The sequence below is a fragment of the Parathielavia appendiculata genome, assembly GCF_033297405.1.
Source record: "Parathielavia appendiculata strain CBS 731.68 unplaced genomic scaffold N657scaffold_8, whole genome shotgun sequence".
NCBI classification, from domain to species: Eukaryota; Fungi; Ascomycota; class Sordariomycetes; order Sordariales; family Chaetomiaceae; genus Parathielavia; species Parathielavia appendiculata.
In genome coordinates, this window is record NW_026944227.1 from 467893 (window position 1) to 486356 (window position 18464).

Below are 18464 nucleotides of genomic sequence, written 5' to 3' on the forward strand. Positions count from 1 at the left end.
CCGGCTATTCAGAGACCTCCCTGTCGCGTATACATCCCCTATACCACAGTAAATTGCAAGGGCAGACATGTTCTTCAGAGCGAGGATTGACGCAGAGAGTCACTCACAGAGTGCCCATGCAATGCGCTCTCAAGCCAGGCGCCGCGGATAACCTCGCAAAGGCTAATAGCAATAGGAGGAAGGCGCTATAGTCCAGGGCAACGGTAGGCGTGTAGCTATTGTCCTTGAAGCGCCCTACGTACCTATTTAATTTGAAGGTACACTAGAAGGCCTTTCTCAAAAGCAGACACCCTAACGGCAATACTCCAAGAGATAAGATCTCTTAAAGGGCCAAGTTCAAAGGACTGCTGCGGTTTGCAGTAACTACTGCGCAATGCTGTAAGAAGTTCAGTCGGGAAGTCGATGATTCATGACCAATGCATAGTTACGCAGTGTACTATCAAGAATGTTAAAGGAGGTCTGCTAATAACCGGCCCCATGGCAAGCCCCGCTTGGGTGGCACAGGAATGGACCCACATTACGATCTGAGGACAACGATTGGCCAGTGATCATGAGGTACTTGCTCATCCAGGGGCCAAGCCCAGCCTCTCGCGAAATGACACCGAGACTCGAACCAACCAGTTTCGATTCACTTGGCCAGGAACGGCAACTGGAACGTTTTGTTCCAAGGAACATTTGATCTCGGAATGTCAAAGTTTGAGAAAGATGAGGGCAGCTCGGCGGCTGTAACAGCTTACTATTAATTAATTCGACGATATCCGTATAGAGACATGTACGTGCGCTTCGAATGCTTGTTAGAGGAACGGCGCAGGCACTCGTATGCGGCGAAAGGGAGACCTTGGTGCCCCCGACCTCGCCCTCTAGCCGTTGAAAGACTCTCTCGACCTTGTTGCTCAAAACCGTATCCCCGACCAGTCAGCTGAGAACGTAGCTTCGAGCCTTTGACGGTCTTGCCAATGGTCAATGAAAGTACTGATTTAAGATCCCTACTGAACAAGGTGCATTTTGAATGGCGTCGACCTTTGTCCAAGCCACATTCGTACGTTGAAGGCATTTGTTGGCCTGTTGGCTGGCCTGGTTTGCGTTTACTAGAGGAGGATAAACGGATGCAAAAGTCAGTTATCCCTCGCATTGCCCTTCTCGTAGTCTAAGTCCACCATTGATCATCCAAGGTCTAACCCGCATGTGATCAACGCATGCACGTGAATTGCTTCATGGAGAGACTGGCCAACTGCGTGCTCAGTCCTGTTCCAGCTGATGTACATCGGCTGAAAGATCTCGAAAGCTCTTGCCGAGAGAGCAAGGTTTTCACCCGAATTACTCTGGGCTGCATAAGAGACTAGTTAAAGCGCTACCTTACTTGCGAGCACGGTGCATGTATCAAACATAAGGGGTGCGTTGCTCCCTGCAGGCTTAAAGTTTGAAATCTTCAGCTGTGTCCGGACAGGCATGTGGACAGAGGCATATATCCAGCACGAAGTCAGTCAATACGGGCCGACAAACCTCCCGTAGTAACCCACCATTGATCATTGACGGGGCCGACTCCGTGATGCCCAGGTCCGAGAAGGGACCGGCGAGTCATGCTTGAAACGGCATACCCCGGGTCGGGACACCGCTGCGCAAAACATGTCGGGAGGAAGAAATTGAGGGGAAAAGAGAAGGCCGTCAAGGCGCTCTGATCATGAAGCAGCACCAGAAGATTACGGGCCCCTTAGAGGGATCCAAGAGTCCGCCTACCCAGACTTGGGACGCCACTGTTTGCCGCTCGAGTTCGCAGTGATGCCGCCTCGGAGGCGGGGCGGTTTGGTGTTGTGTTGCACGCAACCGTTTGTTTCAAGTTTCTGCGTCGGTCAATGTTAGCCAAATCCAACATTTTTTGCCCTTTTGGGCAAGCTGTCTGCCTGCCTGTATGACCAGCGACGTGCCGACTTGCCGATTTTCCTGAGTGATTTGCAGTGATGAGCGTCCCAGCTGCCGGTATGACTTGGCAGGCAGTGCAAGGCGCAGAGCGAGAAGTTGGATGCGACAAGGGGAGGACCCATGTACTGTGGGTTAGTGGCTCGGCAGCCATGCGGATCCCATGCCGCTAAGACGGACGGCGCGGGTCTCACGTCAACGCCAACCCGGACCATCCTTACTGCGCCGCCGCTGCGACCCGGAGACTCGTGCACCCTGATAACCCAACTTTCCACCTGCACGTTCGTTTCATGATAACAGCCGACCCATGAGACCCTCCTCTGCGGAGCCCGTCAAGCTCGGATATCTCGCCCCAAGTCCCGCCACAACATCGACCATTGTGCAGCTGCACTCCCCGCGGACGAGGGCTGCTGCCAAACAGCCCCATATTCTTCAAGATTCCTGTCGCCAACCCAGCCCGTATCCCTTCCAACATACCCCTCCGAACCCTTCCCGCACGCAGCGAGCGACAGCATCCTCGGCCCGGCCGGGAGCAGTCATCCTGGCTACTCACGCCCCAAGGTCACGGCCACCCCGTCGACGAAGCGGGCTCTTCGGGGTCTGAGGACAACGACTCCTGGACCGACACGGGCGACCTTGCCGAGCAGCTGGCCGACGAAGATCCCCTGCGCCAGCGGCTGGACAGCGCAGCCCTTGACGACGACATCCTCGCGGGCGTCTTCAACAAGCGCCGTGCCAAACATCACAACCGCCAGTCCAAGCGCGTCCGGTATCGAGAGCCGCTGTCGTCGGGTAGCAGCCGGTCTACTTCACAACACCGCGGCGTCGTCCTCAGCAAAGAGGCTATCCGCATCCCCAGCGTGGTCCATCGCAGAACGTCCAGGGCGGAGCGCCTACTAGCCGCCATCATGGCGGGCGGCGCACGATCTGTTCACGGCCTGACCGGCAAGCCGTTACTGTTGGTCTAGCAACCCGTGTTTAGTGACGCGCCATATGTACTGACGAAGCTGCAGTTACTTTACCTCAATCTTTGTATCATTAGGCGTTTTCCTTTTTGGATATGATCAGGGCGTCATGTCGGGCGTTATCATGTACGTCTGTGATCCTCCTCTCCCATTCTCGGCTGTTCTAGCTAACCTACCGCCGCAGTGGGGATTATTTCAAAGAGTATTTCCGTGACCCGTCACCAGTTGAGATCGCGACCATGGTCGCCATTCTTGAGGTTGGCGCTTTCATATCCTCCCTCATGGTCGGCAGGATCGGCGACATCATTGGGCGGCGGAAAACCATCTTTTACGGATCCTGCGTCTTCTTTGTCGGTGGTGCCTTGCAGAGCTTTGCCACCAGCATGACCATGATGATGACCGGCAGAGTCCTCGCGGGTTTGGGCGTCGGCATGTTGTCGACCATAGTGCCGGTTTACCAGTCCGAGATTTCCCCTCCCCATAATCGGGGTAAGCTCGCCTGCATCGAGTTTACGGGAAATATCATTGGATATTGCACCTCTGTGTGGGTGGACTACTTTTGCGGGTTCATCAAAGGGAACCTGTCCTGGCGTCTGCCCCTGCTGATGCAGTGCGTCATGGGCGGTTTGCTCGGTCTGGGGAGCTTGATCATTGTCGAGTCCCCCAGATGGCTTTTGGACAACGACCACGACGAGGAGGGCATCGTGGTCATTGCCAACCTGTACGGCGGCGGCGACATCCACCACCCGCGCGCCAGGGACGAGTTCCGCGACATCAAAATGAACGTCCTCTTGCAGCGGCAGGAGGGCGAGCGTACCTACCGGGAGATGTTCAAGCGGTACGGCAGACGCGTCTTCATCGCCATGTCGGCGCAGGCGCTGGCCCAGCTGAACGGGATCAATGTTATTTCGTACTACGCACCGTTAGTGTTTGAGCGAGCCGGCTGGGTCGGCCACGATGCGGTGCTGATGGCCGGCATCAACGGCATCACCTACGTGCTGTCGACCATCCCGCCGTGGTACATTGTGGACCGGTGGGGCCGGCGGCCGATCCTACTGTCAGGGGCCCTCGCCATGGTGGTCTCGCTCTCGCTGATATCGTACGTCATGTACCTCAACATCGAGTCGACGCCAAAGCTGGTGGTCCTGCTGGTCGTCGTTTACAACGCCGCTTTCGGCTACTCGTGGGGCCCCATCCCCTGGCTCTACCCGCCTGAGATCCTGCCCCTCAAGATCCGCTCTAAGGGCGCCAGCCTGTCGACAGCGACCAACTGGGCCTTCAACTGGCTTGTCGGCGAGATGACGCCCATCCTGCAAGAGCTCATCGCCTGGCGCCTGTACCTCCTCCATGCCTTCTTCTGCGCAGTCAGCTTCGTCGTCGGTACGTTCCACCGAAACCTCGCTTTTCCATCCCCTCCCGGTCCAACCACCAGACTTTCATTTGTTAACATTTCTTTTTGTCTTTTGCTCCAGTATATTTCCTCTACCCAGAAACGTGTGGCGTCCGCCTCGAGGACATGGACGCCCTGTTCGGTGACTCGACGCGCGCCTTGGGCACACCCGCCGAGTCGCCCACCCCGGCTCTGCGCGCCGAGTCGGACGCCTTGCTCGGCCGCGCGTCGCCTGTCCCGCCGCTCGATGCCGCCTCGCCTGGAGGTGGTCGATTGAGGGTGGATAAACCCTATTTTGAACGGCACCCTGCTAATGCTGCGGCCATCCCCTGGTTGGATATCGACCCCGCTGAGGATCTCCGGGCGAATCGGGGCGGGAAGCCTTTGCGGGAAGCTGGGAGTCGTGTGGCTGAGGGGAAGGGTGCTGCTCGCGGTTGGGGTGGGTGGTTGGCGAGGATGATGGAGCGGGGAGGGCCTGGTGTGGAAAGGAGTGGTGGGGGGAGGTATGTGCCCGTTGAGCAGAGGGAGGACTAGCGATTGGATGCGTCGATGGGTCTCGAGGAAGATACCAGACGGTGTTGGGATGGGATTTGGCTGGCATACGTTACGGGTGCATATAGATGGCGCCGGAAGCTTTGGCCAGTACTTGCTGGCACTGCATGGCAATGATTCTTGCTTGCTGGTTACATTAGATCGTAATCCAGGTTGGTTACGTAGATGGAGGCTCTGCTGGGTTGCAGGCCTAGCACAGTCTTTCTGGTTTGATCTGGAATTGCTGAATGCTGGGTTGTGCTCCTCGCTTGCTTGCAGACATATTTCCTTCGCGATATGTACCGAACTACTGCCTACCCTGTTCTAGTTGTTGACTGCTCAGAGACAGACTCGAACTATCGTCATGAGAACTACTACCCTGACAGAGAACGGCTATTGCTTGTGCAAGTGGAGGTGACCGAAGGCGGTCCGTGCACCTGCCGTCAAATCTCAAGTTTTACGGATAATCCCACCTCAGTTCAGAACTTTACCTACGCAACAATCGTAACCGCGCCTCCCGCATCACCATCGATGGCCACCACCACAGAGCTCCTCCACGCATACCGTCGCCTCCTTCGTGCCGGCCTGCGGGCCGTTCAGTTCTCGCAGCCGTCCAGCTCAACGGTCAGGGAACGCCTGCAGGAAGGGTTTCGAGATCCCAAGGGCACGTTTGACGCCAAGCGGGTCCAGCGCACCATCTACTTCCTCAACGCGGCGGCCCAGGAGCGTGGGCTGGAACACAAGATACTCAAGAACCTGTGCCGCGTGCATTGGGAGAGGATGCGCGATCTACGGAGGACGCCGTGGAAGGTCAGGATCCGGACGGAGACGGAGAGTAAGAAGAAGAAGAAGTGAGTGTTGCCTCCTCCCTCTCGTTTCAACTTAGTCTATGGATGGTGCTTTCGGAGGGATGGGCTGTGTTGACTTTGTGTTGGAAAAGGGGCTTGGATGTCATCCAGGGCACGCAGTATGAGCATTATGAACGGACAATCGCGATGCTCAACGATGGCATGGGCTTGTGTCTGCGATGAGCTACGATGGCTTCAAAACTCATTCAACTGAGGCCAATGGACTCGTTAAGAAAAATGGAGGCAGCTTCCACATGTCCCCGGCGAGTTTCGCGGCTCGTACGAAGACTGGCCCCTCCCAGTCTCCCTCAGCCCTGTGGCTAATGCCGGTCGGAGCCGAGCCGTCGCGGTTGGCCGCGGCGGTTGGACGACGGCATTACCGTACCGAAGACTCTGACTCTGATGCGGCTTGAAGTCAACCCAAGACGCCGCTATCGCTCGTCAAGAGCTGGAAGGAATGTTGGGAACTTCAAGCGCACACAGCGCCCCACATACGCCGGGGCCGTCAAGCATATGCTAGCATCATTGCTTCTGATCTACAAACTTGCGTTTATAGGACCGAGGTTGTCAGGAGGCCGGATGGCGTGAGGGCGCGCTGAGGATGGTACTTGAAGTGGTGGGCCACCTCCTGTCACAGCTCGTGCCGTGGCCCGCAGGAAGGTATCAAATCGCGTCCGCTTCTTTGTCGGCATGGCGGGCAGGTCGGGTGGATCTTTAATTCAGGTTGCTTTTTGATATAAGTCCCTCGACCGGGTGTTGGGCCCATCCATCAACTCATCATGGCAGAAGAGAGCCAGTTCCCGAGCGAAGCAACGGCTTTTCGTCGATTAGAGACACAATGCTGCAGCTATGACGTTTACCCCACAGAGCTCTTATTAGAATGAAGCCATCGTCGAGCACCCTCCAAGTCCGGTCAATCAGTGCCGTGATGATCTGCAAGCAAATTGTATCTCGTCCTGTTTCGTTCATGAAGTGTTCAACTTGGCTGCGAGGGAAGGGATTTCCAGAAACCCCGCTAAGCTCGACCTTTGCGCTAAATAAAAGGAGCCGGGGGTACGGAGTATGGGTCATTGGACCTAGACGGTTCGTAGATTGGAAGCAGCTAAGGTTACTGTAGACGTGAACTTTGACCACCACACGACTCAGGTAAGCTAAGGCAGGGAGGGTAGCTTCTTTGTGCAGCAACCCCGCAATTGAGCTCGTCACCGATACCATCACCACCCCTCCTAACTGCAATCGCCGTTGCACAACCTGCCGGACTCGACGCCGATCAGCCAATTGACGCCCGACCCCAACGGGCAGGGCATCCGTATTGGGGCTGCCCATCTCCGCCCTCTCTCCTCGAACTCTTCGATTCTTTCACCAACCCAACTCTCCGTTCCTTTTCCCTGATCGACCACCCATCGACCGATCGAAGTGACCGCAAACGGGGAAGCTCCCGACCACACTGGCGGGGGTTCTTATGGACCCTCACCCGCCGGCCAAGGCCCTTCCGCGACCGTGCTGCTGATGATTCTGGTTCTGGGATCGACCGAAACCACCGTCTGCTGGCTGACGGCTGCCCGGTGCGAGGTGCTAGCCACGGCTTGACGAGAACGAGGCGAGAGAAGAGACGGGACGAAAGGGGAAAGCACCACATTAGCGCGAGACAAGACACGAACAGTAAAGGAAGGAGGGAGGGGCCCAGGGAGCTATTATGCCTGCTGAGCTCCAGTCCGCTGCCCACGACCACGATAACCACCGCCTCCGCCTACTGCAAAATGGTCCAGCCCACGGCGCCCGCCCTCAGTTTCCGATCATGCCTCCCTCTCCGACCTCTTCTCAGCAGCAGCAGCAGCAGCAGCAGAACGATGACCAGCAGAAGCACCAGGAGCCACAAGAACAGCGCAAAGGCCATTTGGGGAAGCGCCCCAACACCAACCTCGACGAAGATGTGTGCCCCGACCCGCGCCTCGCCTCAGCGGCGGCAGCAGCCGCAGCCTTGAGCCGCAGCACTGTCGCCAGCTCACCCGCAAGCAGCAGCAACAGCACGACCGCCGCCAGCGACACTGCCATCTCGAGCTACCAGCGCCTGGTCAAGCGGTACCGCGTCGAGGTGGCGGCTTCGGCGTCGAGCGTGCTGTCGACGCTGACGACGTTTCCGCTCGACAGCGTCAAGACGCGCATGCAGACGTACCGCTACGCCGGCTTCGTCGACTGTGTGCGGCACACGTACCGCACCGAGCACCTCCGGGGCTTCTTCCGCGGCGTCACAGCGCCCATGGCCAGCATCACGCTCGTGCGCACCGTCTCGTTTTCCATATATCAACGGTCTAAATACGTCTACTGCGACTGGGTCAAGCGCAAATTCAGCGTCGACGTCATGGCGCACGTGAGCTCGTCCGGGTCGTATCCGAACGGCTGGTCCGTGGCCACGTTTGGGGCGGCCGGCGCGACGGCGGGGAGCTGTATTACAGTCATTGCCTGTGAGTGGGTTTTGTCCCGTCCATGTTCGAGAGGGTGACCGGATTACGTGGGGGTTTGAGGGAAGACTGACGCGTGAGAGGCTAGGCCCGTTCGAGTTGACCAAGCTCAGTGCCCAGGTGTCGGTGCTGTTGGCGGACAAGAAGAACTGCCCAAAACCCGAAAGCCACGCGATCGCGGCGAGCTACCAAAACAAGGGCACCTTCAAGACGCTGGGGAACATCATCAAGCACCGCGGCGTCACCGGGCTGTACACCGGCTTCAGGTTACATCTGAGTACGTTACCTCTATCCCCTTTTTCATGTCGGAAAACAGAGGCTCTAATGACTTGGCCCGCAACAGTGCGCGACACCCTCGGCACAGCGACCTACTTCATGACGTACGAGAGCAGCAAGCAGCTCCTGACAACCTTTGGCGGTGACGGCACCCACTCCAACCCCCTCGCCGTGCTGGTGGCAGGCGGACTGTGCGGCATCGTCTCATGGGGCTTGATTTGTAAGACTTTCCATCCCCCCCCCTCCCCCCCAACACCAAAACAGCCCCTTTTTCGCCCCCATCTTTTCTTTTCTTTCCTTCTAACAAGTACAAACCAGATCCCATCGACTCGGCCAAGTCCAGATACCAGCGCAACTCGCTCATGTACTCGAAGGGCCAAAAGGTCGAGCCCGTTAAGATCCACTTCTTCCAGCGCAACATGTACACGGGCCTCGGCGTGTCTATGGGCCGGTCGTGCGCCGTCAACGCCGTGTTTTTCTCGTCGTTTGAGTTCCTCAAGAAGCGCATCAAGGCGTGGGATGAGCACTAGCGACTCTTTTTTTTCCCTTCTCTTTCTTATTTTCTGGCTTCCTTCTCCGTTTCTATGTCTCTCTGGGATTGGTTGGCAAATCATGGGTGTTTGGGCTGGCTGGTCTGGGTGCTTTTTTTTCTCTCTCTTTATCTACATTCTGTGGCTCTGTCTGGTACATTACTTTTATGGAGGGTCCCGTACCTGGGCTACTACATACCGTCATTTGCCTAACTTATTACACTGTAGTTTCTCGTGTTTACCGCCTGGTCTTTGGCCCCCCCGGGGCGGCGAAATTGTATCAAAATCGGGCTGGCGGAGGGTTTGGTTCACCCTGGTGGGTTGGTTCCGGCTTGGTGCGTGGTGGTGGTCGTGGTTCGGTGCATTACAAACGGAATTGGGATTGGGGGCTTGTATTTGTATCATGCGTATCTACATTTGCAAAGCGTCCTTTGAGGAGTTGCTGTTCTCAAATCCTTTTTATGGGGCTCCTTGGTGTCTTTCTCGCTGGGGCTGGGCAAATCCGGCGTTCATCATTTCTCCGTGCATGCATTGTTTGTTTGCGCTGTGAGGCGGCGGGCGTCAATCACTTTTTCATGATTCCTGCTGGGGAGAGGGCATGAAACTAGGCCCAGATTAGCCTGGACGGGAAGCAATTTTTGTGGTTTGTGTTGGAAGAAAGCAGCCGGATTGATGGCCATATTAGATACAGGCTTATTGTTTGTCTGTAGCGGGTTATCGGAACTCAAGAAGCATCCAGCAATGAGCTTCTCCGGGTTGGTGCTACTTGGATCATGAAGGTCGCGGATAGTATGAGCCATGAATGTGATTGTTGCTTGGGCGTCAAAGGGAACAAAGAAGAAATGGACCAACGGAAACTCCGCGAGGGGAGAGATGGAGCGGATGTGTTTCCGACTGGAGTTTGACGCCGGGCACCGCGGATGGCGAGCCGGAGAACGAGGCTGATACGGTCATTGTACGGAAGGTCACCGACAACAATGGGAGACATGCAGGTTCAATATGACAGGTGGCTGTGCCATGTCGAGGGGCTTTGTTGACGGGCCCTACTGTGGTCCGAGTCGAGGCTTGGGCTTCGTCTTCTGGTCAACATTGACCCGCCGGAGCACTGTAGTCAGACGTAGAAGGTCAGAAAAGGTGCGAGATGATTCTCAGGTTGGGATCATGAAGAAGCCCGTGGTGGTGACAGTTGGGGGTATACTTATATATGTGGCTGTCATCCGAAATGAAGCATGATGGTCCAGAGTGGTCGTCCGTGATAGACGGCCCTGAGCAATCTTGGCAGAGCACCTGGGTAGAGATCCTCCGATTCGCGGTATTTGCTCCTCAAAAATGCGGGAGCTGCAGCATCGAATCATCCACGAGCTGGGGAGCGGCGGTTTCGGCACCGTGTACAAATCCCGCCTCATGCCCTTCGGCCGTGTCATCGCCGTCAAGGTCCTACATAAAGGAGACCAGGAAGACGAGCAATGGGAAAAATCGACAGACCTGGCATACAAGGGAGAGGGGACCATCCTGCCCAGTCTCAACCACGTACGCATCTCCCCGTCCTCCGTAACCTCCTCTTCGTTTCTCATTGCTCACTAACAGCCATAGCCACATATCATCCGAGCCTTCCACTCCCAGGGCTGGGGCACCCCGCAGGTTGAGATCTTCATGGACCTGATGGACGGCACGCTCGCCGATCTCGCCTGGTCGCTTGTCCGGCCGTACCGCGCCCTGGCGGACACCGTCCTCTGCCAGATCCTCCAGGCTCTCGACTACCTCAACGGCCTGGGACTCGTCCACCGCGACGTCAAGCCGCAAAACATCTTTTACACGCGTCCGCCTCGTCCGTTCCCCGGTAGTACGACCCCGGACAGCACCATGCTCCTCCTCCGCCACCACCACTTCCGGCTCGGTGACTTTGGCCTCTGCGACAGCGAGTCGGCCGTTTCGGCAGCCCTCTCCCCGCGCGGCAGCTACCCGTACATGGCGCCGGAGCTGCTGGCGACGCCGCGGCCGCGGCACGCGCAGTCGCATAAGTCGGACGTGTGGGCGCTCTACGTGACCGTCTTGTGGACGCTGAATGTGAGGGGCTTGCGGCGGACCATGGAGAGGACGGGCGTAATTGGGGAGGTGCTGGCCGACGAGGTGTTTTACCTGGACAATGGGCTGCAGCATCTGGAGGGTATGGCGCAGGTCAATCCGCGGCACAGGGCGTCGGCGAGGCGGATGTTGAAGACGTTGGGTTGGAAGAGGCCTGTTGAGTGAACGTCTGGTGGTGTATCAAGGGGATATTTTGTTGGAGTCACTGGTTTGGTTAAGGGGCTGTTGGATAGAATTCTATGGCGAATAGACGGCGAAGCATGCTTGTGGTTGAGAACGGCTGGCAATACGGAGTAAGCTCGTGTGGGTTTGAAGAAGACCGTGGTAGGTGTTGGTGAACCACTGCCAAATTCGCAGATGTTAAAGCTTCCCTTGACTCCGTGCGTTGCTCAGCTCGGTGTTGCCCTCAAGATGAGACCAACCAGCCCAACCAGCAACAAAGAGACAACCATAGCCGTGATCGTGCTGGCACGAGTGTTTCAGTTCCACTCAAGGTAACATCAGTTCCGTTGACCATCACCGCCGAATGCGTAGAGTTGGCAGAATCGAAGGTACCTCGAAAGTCCACGGTGAAATTGAGAAAGGTTTTGTTGCGGACGCTGATCGGTAGGACGCCCTCAAGCGTGAGAGAAAGCGCGTCTCGCGATATCGATCCCCTGACGATGGTTCCGTTTGGGAATGTTGTGTCAACGACTGCTGTGTTGGAAGAGAGTGAGGATGTTGTGTCGAAAGTCGCAGCTTCGCAGAGGCTGCCACCTGGACGGAACTCATGCCAACGCACATCCCACATCGTTAAACCGGGATTGTAATCTTCTTTCGGGTGACCCATATAGGTGCCGTTGAAATACACGGTTGAGGAGATGTTTGACGCAGACAGACTCAGTTTTACCAGGTCGCGAGCGTCGGATATCTGCCCTTGAGGAGGGTTGTGATATTTCGATGTTGTTGCGAAGTGGATATTGTGAGGGAATGAGTAGCAACCGCTCCAGTCCAGAGGGTCAACATCATCGACGGGAGGGTCTGGCCGGTAGGCGTCGAAGCCGAGGATGAAGGTATTGGTCAGTCCGTCAATGTCGTACTGCGGCCCAAGTGCAGCCACTCCCAGCATCACCTCCGGAGATGCCGTGGCCTGCACGCCCTGGCTTCCACAAATGCCCCCGTCTCTAAGAACCTCGCCCTCCCCGTTTTCCAAGCTGTACTGGACTGTGGTTTTGCCAACGTAGTATGGCCCGGAGCAATCCTTGTCGCGGATTTTGCAACGACCCGTTGGAGAAGTAGTGAAACGGTGGCTGGGAAGATCGTAGTAGAGATACCGCGGGAGAACACCGTAAACGGCGCACCCAGCTCCTTCGCCTGAGCCGTTACCGTCAGAGCCGCCATCAGAACCCCTGTCCGACCCTGACCCTCCTCCTCCTCCTTTTCTGGCACCAACTGCACTCCCGAGGAGGCAGCATATCGCTCCGAGGAGCAACCATTGAAGACTAGCCGTTCGCATATCAGACGTGAATTGTAAATTGTAACTAAAAGTATCGAGTATGGGTAGAAAAAAGATGAGTGATACATGGATGAGGTTGATCGGGGCAACGTGCTTTCCTCAAGTATGTATACCCATCCGTACCTACCTTGCATTTCTGTCAGGGGTTCAATGCTACCTCCTTTCTCGGAGTGTTTACTTACTTCGTCTTCGTCTAACCTCCAACCAGTCATATGAGGTCTTAACGATGTTAACCGCTCGGCGCTCGCTAAAGCACAACACTGCCACCTCGCCGACCCTCTTTTCCAGCGTCTGACCGGGCCGAAAGGAAGTTAGAGTGTTGATTTCAGTCTTGGGTACGGATACACGCAAGGCGACTGCAAGGAGGATTGGCAAGGCAGCCTTGGGGATGTGGATGTGGCATGAAATTCAGTGAAGCTATTGCGTGACAGTTCTTAGCGACTTCTAAGACAAATGTGATGGTTTGCAGCACATCGCAGAGGTCCTATTGAGAAGACACCAATTGAGGGATGCCATCTCATTTCATATTTCAAGTTCCAGTCGTTGTAAGGCTCACAGCGCCTATCCAGGAAGACGAAGCTTGATGAAGTTGCCCGTTGAAATTGAGCCTTGAAGGTTGTACACCCGGCGTGTTCTCATTACCCGGCCAACCGGGGCTGCAGTCAGTGTTATAGTGTATTGTGATGCTCAAACGCCAGTTCAAACCCACGTCTATCTGGCTGCCACCCATCTCTCCAACAATGGGGTATTTAACCAGGAGAGCCAAAAACAAGATTCCACTATTGCAAGAATATAAGGCATGTGCGCACGTGCTTCCTATAGGAGGTAGTGAAATCCAGGCTCCCAACTCTGGTTTTACAACGCAATTGATTATGCGGGTGATACGCGTAGAGATATTGATGAATAGTTTTTCTTGCTCTCCCCTCAGGTCGAAGCTCAAACTTGATATTCGAGGAAACTCTATGCCTTGTCAGTTCTTGGCAAGCTCAATGAAATTCTTGTCTCAAGACCTCGATAAAAAGATTCATCAATAACTTCACGCGTATCACCCGTATCGTCAATCGCGTTATATGATTCAGAAAAAGGAGCCTGGATTCACTACTGTACTTCGTACCTCCTGTTCTTAGCGCGTGTCCGCATACCTTACATCGCTTATAATAGTGGGGATCTTGTTTTTTTGGCTCTGTTGGCTCACTGCCCGAATTGTTAAGGGGGGCGGCAGACCAGATTTGAAGTAGGGTTGACGGCTTTGAAGGAGAGTGGAAAAGCACCCTTGGACTACTGTCAGAAACAGCCGCTGAGCCCCACGTCAGCCTGGCGCCAATTCGCAGCCGCGACGCCCCACCCAAAATTTCAGCAACAGCAGCCCCAATTCCCAAGGCTGAGCTAAACCAAGCTTCCGTCTGCAACCTCCGTCTGCAACCAAGCCAGCACCAACAGCGAATCAGCCGATTGCGGAACTACCCGACCAGTTTTCAGGTCATACGGGAGCAAGGCCGAGGGTGGGAGATAGGAGAGAAAGAAAAAAAGAAAGGAGAAAGAACTGAATTCGGAAATGGCTTCAAGCCAACACGTCCTCCTCTCCCCAGCCGAGCTCGCCTACCTACACGCCTCGCTCTCGCTAGCCCCGCCCATCCGCCCAGACGGCCGCTCACCCACCCAGTTTCGCCCTCTTGTTGCCGAGACTGGCATTCTCCCCGGCACAAACGGCAGTGCGAGGATATGCTTTGCAGACGGCACCGAGGCGATTGTCGGCGTGAAGGCCGAGGTAGAGAGGACGGCGCAACGCTCCGGAGATGAGACCGTGTTCTTGGAGGAGGGTGGGGCAGGCGGTGATGACGATGACGAAGAGGAGGAAGCAGGACAGGGGCTGGAGAAGAGGAAGGGGGACGCCTCGTGGGTGGAGATGACGGTTGAGATTCCAGGACTTAGGGATGATGATTCCGGGACGGCATTCTTGGCCGCCATGCTGAGCGAGGCCTTGCTCGCCGACGGCGGGTTTACCAAGCGGCTGTGGATCAACAGGCGGTTCCATTGGAAGCTCTATCTCGACGTACGTTCCGATGCCTGTACAACACACCATCCTTTTGGACCAGCTGACGCTTGACAGATTATCCTCATCTCCCCACCACTCTCCTACCCCCTCCCTCTGCTCTCCCTGACAACACATCTAGCCCTCCTCTCCACCCGCCTCCCGCGTCTCAAATCCGAGGGCGATGAAGACCCCTTCTTCGACGACGACTGGGCGGCAGCGCCCTACCTCTTCCCGCGTACCTCCTCCACCAACATCGCCACCGCCAAGTCTACCACCCCCGCTGCCGCCATCCGCCCGCCGATAACCCTCCTCGTGATGGCCGTCGGCAACAACATCATCTTCGACCCATCCAAAGAAGAGCTCGCCGTGGCCGACGTGGCGCTCGCCGTCTCCGTCACCGGCTCGAGCCCATCACACTACGCCGCGACGGGGACGGGGGAAGAAGCGGGGAGGAACCTGAGGCTGCTGTCCATCAGGACGGTCGACCCTCCCTCGAGGCTGACGCCGCCTGGTCTCGCCAACGCGGCGAACACGGCGTATGGGCCGAGCAATGGGACGATGGGGACGCAGAAGATGGCCGAGGCGAGGGCGGCTGAGACGGAGGCTGCCGAGGGCGTGTGGAGGCCGCCGAGGGGCGGGGCGAAGAGGATGGTGCTTGGAGCGTTGGTGCAGAAGGTGCTTGAGAGAGGCGGCGTGGTGGATGAGGTGTTAGATGCGCTGGAGGGGGTTGATTCGGGGTAGTGAGTTAGGGAGTGAGAAGAGGGATGAGGGGCAAGGCAAGAGGAAGGAATTGCCGCCATGTTACTTCTTCCGCCCGTATCCGCGCCGATCCCAACCGGAATACACCCCCAACTAATGTACATACAACCCACCTGTGTGTGTCTAGTACAGAATTCACACCCACCATCATCAATCAAAAGATACCCAGCCACTTCCCCTTGGCCTTCTCCACCACCGCTCGCCTCTCCTCGTCAGTCAGCCTCCTCACCTCAGGCTCCTTACTCTGCACCTCCACCACAACAGCACCCTCCCCACCCTCCGCCTGCTGCTCCCGTACGCCCTCGCCCTCCCCAGCAGCCGCAGCCGCAGCCGAAGCCACTCTCCCCGCCTCCTCCCCTTGCTCTGCCCTGTCCCCATACTCAGTCCGAACTTTGGCCATGGGCTGGTTGAAGAGCCCCATCTCGTCCGGCAAGCCGTGCGCCTTGCGGTACGCGGCGCGCTTGGCCACGTCCTCGACGTTGCGCTTGCGCTTCTCGCTGATGCGCGCCGTCTTGTGCGCCTCGTGCAGCCGCAGCACCTCAATCAGCATGCGCGCCGAGCCGATGGGGTGGTACAGGTAGTCCGAGGCCGGCGGCAGCAGGTCGGCGAAGGGTGAGGTCGCCTGGAAGTTGATGGCGAAGGTGTAGATTGCTAGGGTTGAGAGGGTGCCCTGTGGTAAGGAAAATTATCTAGGTTAGTGGAGGCCGGAGGGGGGTAAGGGAAGAGAGGGGGGGAATAGAAGGTGGGTGGTGAGCGGTGGGGGGGTGCGTACGACGGTGATGACGACGTGGATCCAGCGGCTGTGGAGGAACCAGTGAGCGCGCGTTTGTGGGGGCGGCGGCAGGCCTGGGTAGTCGCGCGCTGCTTGGGCGGTGGCCTCATCGGCAGTCAGGTCGCCGCCGTACTGGCGCGGGGGTATCTTTTTGGGCAGGCGGGAGCCGTGCGAGGGTGGGTTGAAGCGTTCTGGTTTGGCCAGGACCCGGGGGCCGGAAGCAGGTGGTTTGACGCCGCTGCCGCTAATACTGCTGCTGCTGCTGCTGCTGGATAGGCGGAGGAAGAGGCGGCGCGGAGCGGACGACGAGCCCGCCCGGCGCCAGATCCGGCCGGATTGCGGGAGTAGGAACCGGGGGATGGAGGCTGTTGTGGACGCCATGATTAATCGGTCGGTTCAAATCCGGTCGCGGGAATAGTTAGTATGTAGCACCGGCCGTGCTACCCTGGTCGCTGAAAGAGCAATTGGCTTTGGCGACCCTCGAGCATCTACCCCGAAATTCAGGATGGACGTTGCGGTTGCGGCTCAATCTGGACGATTGACGAGTGGTCAGAAAATGGCATGCATCAGAGTCCTGCATGTTCCAGCAGCTATCCACTTGAGGTTAGCGCCATCACATGGTTATGTGCGGAGCTCGAGCCAAGTGATTCTGCCAGGCGGGCAGGGCCTGGTGATCCAGGAACCGAGAAACGCTCGGGCGCGCCATGCCGGTGGTTCCCGAGATCGCCCGGAGCGACTGACTAACAGTGCGAAGCTGATTGGCCCACATGATGAAAAGAGTGGGTATCTCATTCAGTCCTGCTGCGATGATGATGTGGGCTTGGCAAAGGCCAAAGGCAAGGCAACTGAAAAATTCCGGGACAGGTTCGGCGCAGCAGGCGGTGCAGCCAACTATAACACCTCATTCCCAAATTTTTCTTGAACTCTTTCCTGCATCCTACGCATCCATTTTCTTCAAGATACCCTCTTCTTTACCAACACCTACCTTTCCGTACCCTTTACTTCTAAGACCCAACCGCCAAGATGGGCTTCGCTCCTGGTACGTCCTTGTTAACTCCTGCTCACCTCCAATCTCTCGGTCTCGGACTCGGCTGGAAGCCTGGATTATCGTGACCTGTCATCGTGTTATGCACTGCATGGCCGCCACGAGCCATTGGCACCACATACGCGCCTGGATGGTGATGAGATCATATCCCTTTGTTGGACTTGACCTTATACCTGGAAGTGTTGGGTGCTTGTCCCGTGCCGCCTGCAGAAGTCGAGACTCGTCGCCGGCCGCGGCCCTGCGCCATTTTCCTTGTCGGAAAACCGAAGAACCGCTAGCCGGCGAGCGAGGCTCAACGATTGATTCTCTGCGCAGCAGATCACCACAACCGAGACCTTCCGCAAAACACGCGTCTTCCACACGGTCTAGCAGTCACCGTTGCTAACAGCCTACGGCATAGGTGACGCTAAGAAGGGTGCCAACCTCTTCAAGACGCGCTGCGCGCAGTGCCACACCCTCGAGGCCGGCGGCGGCAACAAGACGGGCCCCGGGCTGCACGGTCTGTTTGGCCGCAAGACCGGCTCCGTCGAGGGTTACGCCTACACCGACGCCAACAAGCAGAAGGGCATCACCTGGGACGAGAACACTCTGGTATGTGCCGTCTCTTAGATGATGAGAGAGCCGAGTCTTCGAGCTTGCACTAACTGTTTTTGTTCCAGTTCGAGTACCTCGAGAACCCCAAGAAGTACATTCCCGGCACCAAGATGGCTTTCGGCGGTCTGAAGAAGGACAAGGACAGGAACGACCTTATCACGTATGTCTCCCACTTTTTGTCACTCTCTTCATCCACACCGCAGCGCGAGACTGACCAATGCCTCACAGCTTCCTCAAGGAGTCGACGGCATAAATATCGGCATCCAAGGTTTAAGGCGTCGTTGTATTATTACCAAGCCAATCTCATCACCGGCAAAACAAAAACCAGTCCCGCATTTAGGGAGTTGGCTCGGCTGCGGCGAGAGGATTTGTCGTTTTTGCTACCGCTACACTGTTTTGGGCATTAGACGGGGCGGCTCTTGTAAACCACACCATATTACTACACTTGTACCATAGAAGAGACGACGACGACGAGATCACTAGACGATGTGCTTGGCGGCGCAGCCTGATGAATGATAATTCCCTGCTCTTGTTCCTGATATTCAATCGACTGCTTTTCAGGGTGAGGATTGCGTGCCGATATACCGAATGCCGAAACTTTAGGGCGCAAAGATGGGTACATGTACGTCGGATGGTGGTCAGTTAGATGTATTGCTGCTGTAAGGTTTACGGATCTATAGTTGCAGACGGAGAAGCTCAGGAGCTGTATACGTCCGGGTAGAGTCGTCATCAAGAACATATATATCCCTCGTAGATCTGT

General features: G+C 56.6%; 8 protein-coding genes across 8 annotated transcripts; 6 read left to right on the plus strand and 2 right to left on the minus strand.

Annotated features, from left to right (window-relative positions):
• Positions 1 to 2224: 2224 nt before the first annotated feature.
• On the plus strand, positions 2225 to 5187 carry N657DRAFT_691172 (uncharacterized protein; the record flags this gene model as incomplete). The annotated part of the gene is made up of 5 exons (XM_062797089.1): positions 2225 to 2296; positions 2355 to 2875; positions 2931 to 3008; positions 3067 to 4262; positions 4355 to 5187. 5 exons carry the CDS (start codon positions 2225 to 2227, stop codon positions 4804 to 4806), a joined length of 2319 nt encoding a protein of 772 aa, XP_062646446.1. The 3' UTR covers positions 4807 to 5187.
• A 147-nt stretch (positions 5188 to 5334) lies between these two features.
• On the plus strand, positions 5335 to 5834 carry N657DRAFT_574881 (DUF1763-domain-containing protein; the record flags this gene model as incomplete). Its single annotated transcript, XM_062789061.1, has 2 exons — positions 5335 to 5613; positions 5778 to 5834. The coding sequence occupies 2 exons, from the start codon at positions 5335 to 5337 to the stop codon at positions 5832 to 5834; spliced, it is 336 nt and encodes a 111-aa protein (XP_062646447.1).
• A 1615-nt stretch (positions 5835 to 7449) lies between these two features.
• N657DRAFT_575255 (mitochondrial carrier) lies at positions 7450 to 8919 on the plus strand (the record flags this gene model as incomplete). Its single annotated transcript, XM_062789086.1, has 4 exons — positions 7450 to 8120; positions 8197 to 8390; positions 8457 to 8609; positions 8708 to 8919. 4 exons carry the CDS (start codon positions 7450 to 7452, stop codon positions 8917 to 8919), a joined length of 1230 nt encoding a protein of 409 aa, XP_062646448.1.
• Positions 8920 to 9859: 940 nt separating this feature from the next.
• On the plus strand, positions 9860 to 11290 carry N657DRAFT_473989 (kinase-like protein). Its single transcript, XM_062787533.1, has 2 exons — positions 9860 to 10449; positions 10513 to 11290. Exons 1-2 carry the CDS (start codon positions 10249 to 10251, stop codon positions 11167 to 11169), a joined length of 858 nt encoding a protein of 285 aa, XP_062646449.1. The 5' UTR covers positions 9860 to 10248; the 3' UTR covers positions 11170 to 11290.
• Positions 11291 to 11621: 331 nt separating this feature from the next.
• Positions 11622 to 12711, minus strand: N657DRAFT_634707 (uncharacterized protein; the record flags this gene model as incomplete). Its single annotated transcript, XM_062791294.1, has 5 exons — positions 11622 to 11660; positions 11786 to 12207; positions 12345 to 12524; positions 12623 to 12635; positions 12682 to 12711. 5 exons carry the CDS (start codon positions 12709 to 12711, stop codon positions 11622 to 11624), a joined length of 684 nt encoding a protein of 227 aa, XP_062646450.1.
• A 1193-nt stretch (positions 12712 to 13904) lies between these two features.
• Positions 13905 to 15460, plus strand: N657DRAFT_620674 (uncharacterized protein). Its single transcript, XM_062790599.1, has 2 exons — positions 13905 to 14552; positions 14610 to 15460. The coding sequence occupies exons 1-2, from the start codon at positions 14055 to 14057 to the stop codon at positions 15273 to 15275; spliced, it is 1164 nt and encodes a 387-aa protein (XP_062646451.1). The 5' UTR covers positions 13905 to 14054; the 3' UTR covers positions 15276 to 15460.
• Positions 15222 to 16643, minus strand: N657DRAFT_664564 (uncharacterized protein). The gene is made up of 2 exons (XM_062795246.1): positions 16066 to 16643; positions 15222 to 15963 (listed from the first exon to the last, which is right to left on the minus strand). Exons 1-2 carry the CDS (start codon positions 16444 to 16446, stop codon positions 15448 to 15450), a joined length of 897 nt encoding a protein of 298 aa, XP_062646452.1. The 5' UTR covers positions 16447 to 16643; the 3' UTR covers positions 15222 to 15447.
• Positions 16644 to 17088: 445 nt separating this feature from the next.
• On the plus strand, positions 17089 to 18231 carry N657DRAFT_664565 (cytochrome c; the record flags this gene model as incomplete). Its single annotated transcript, XM_062795247.1, has 4 exons — positions 17089 to 17104; positions 17511 to 17701; positions 17770 to 17864; positions 17933 to 18231. 4 exons carry the CDS (start codon positions 17089 to 17091, stop codon positions 17955 to 17957), a joined length of 327 nt encoding a protein of 108 aa, XP_062646453.1. The 3' UTR covers positions 17958 to 18231.
• Positions 18232 to 18464: the final 233 nt, after the last annotated feature.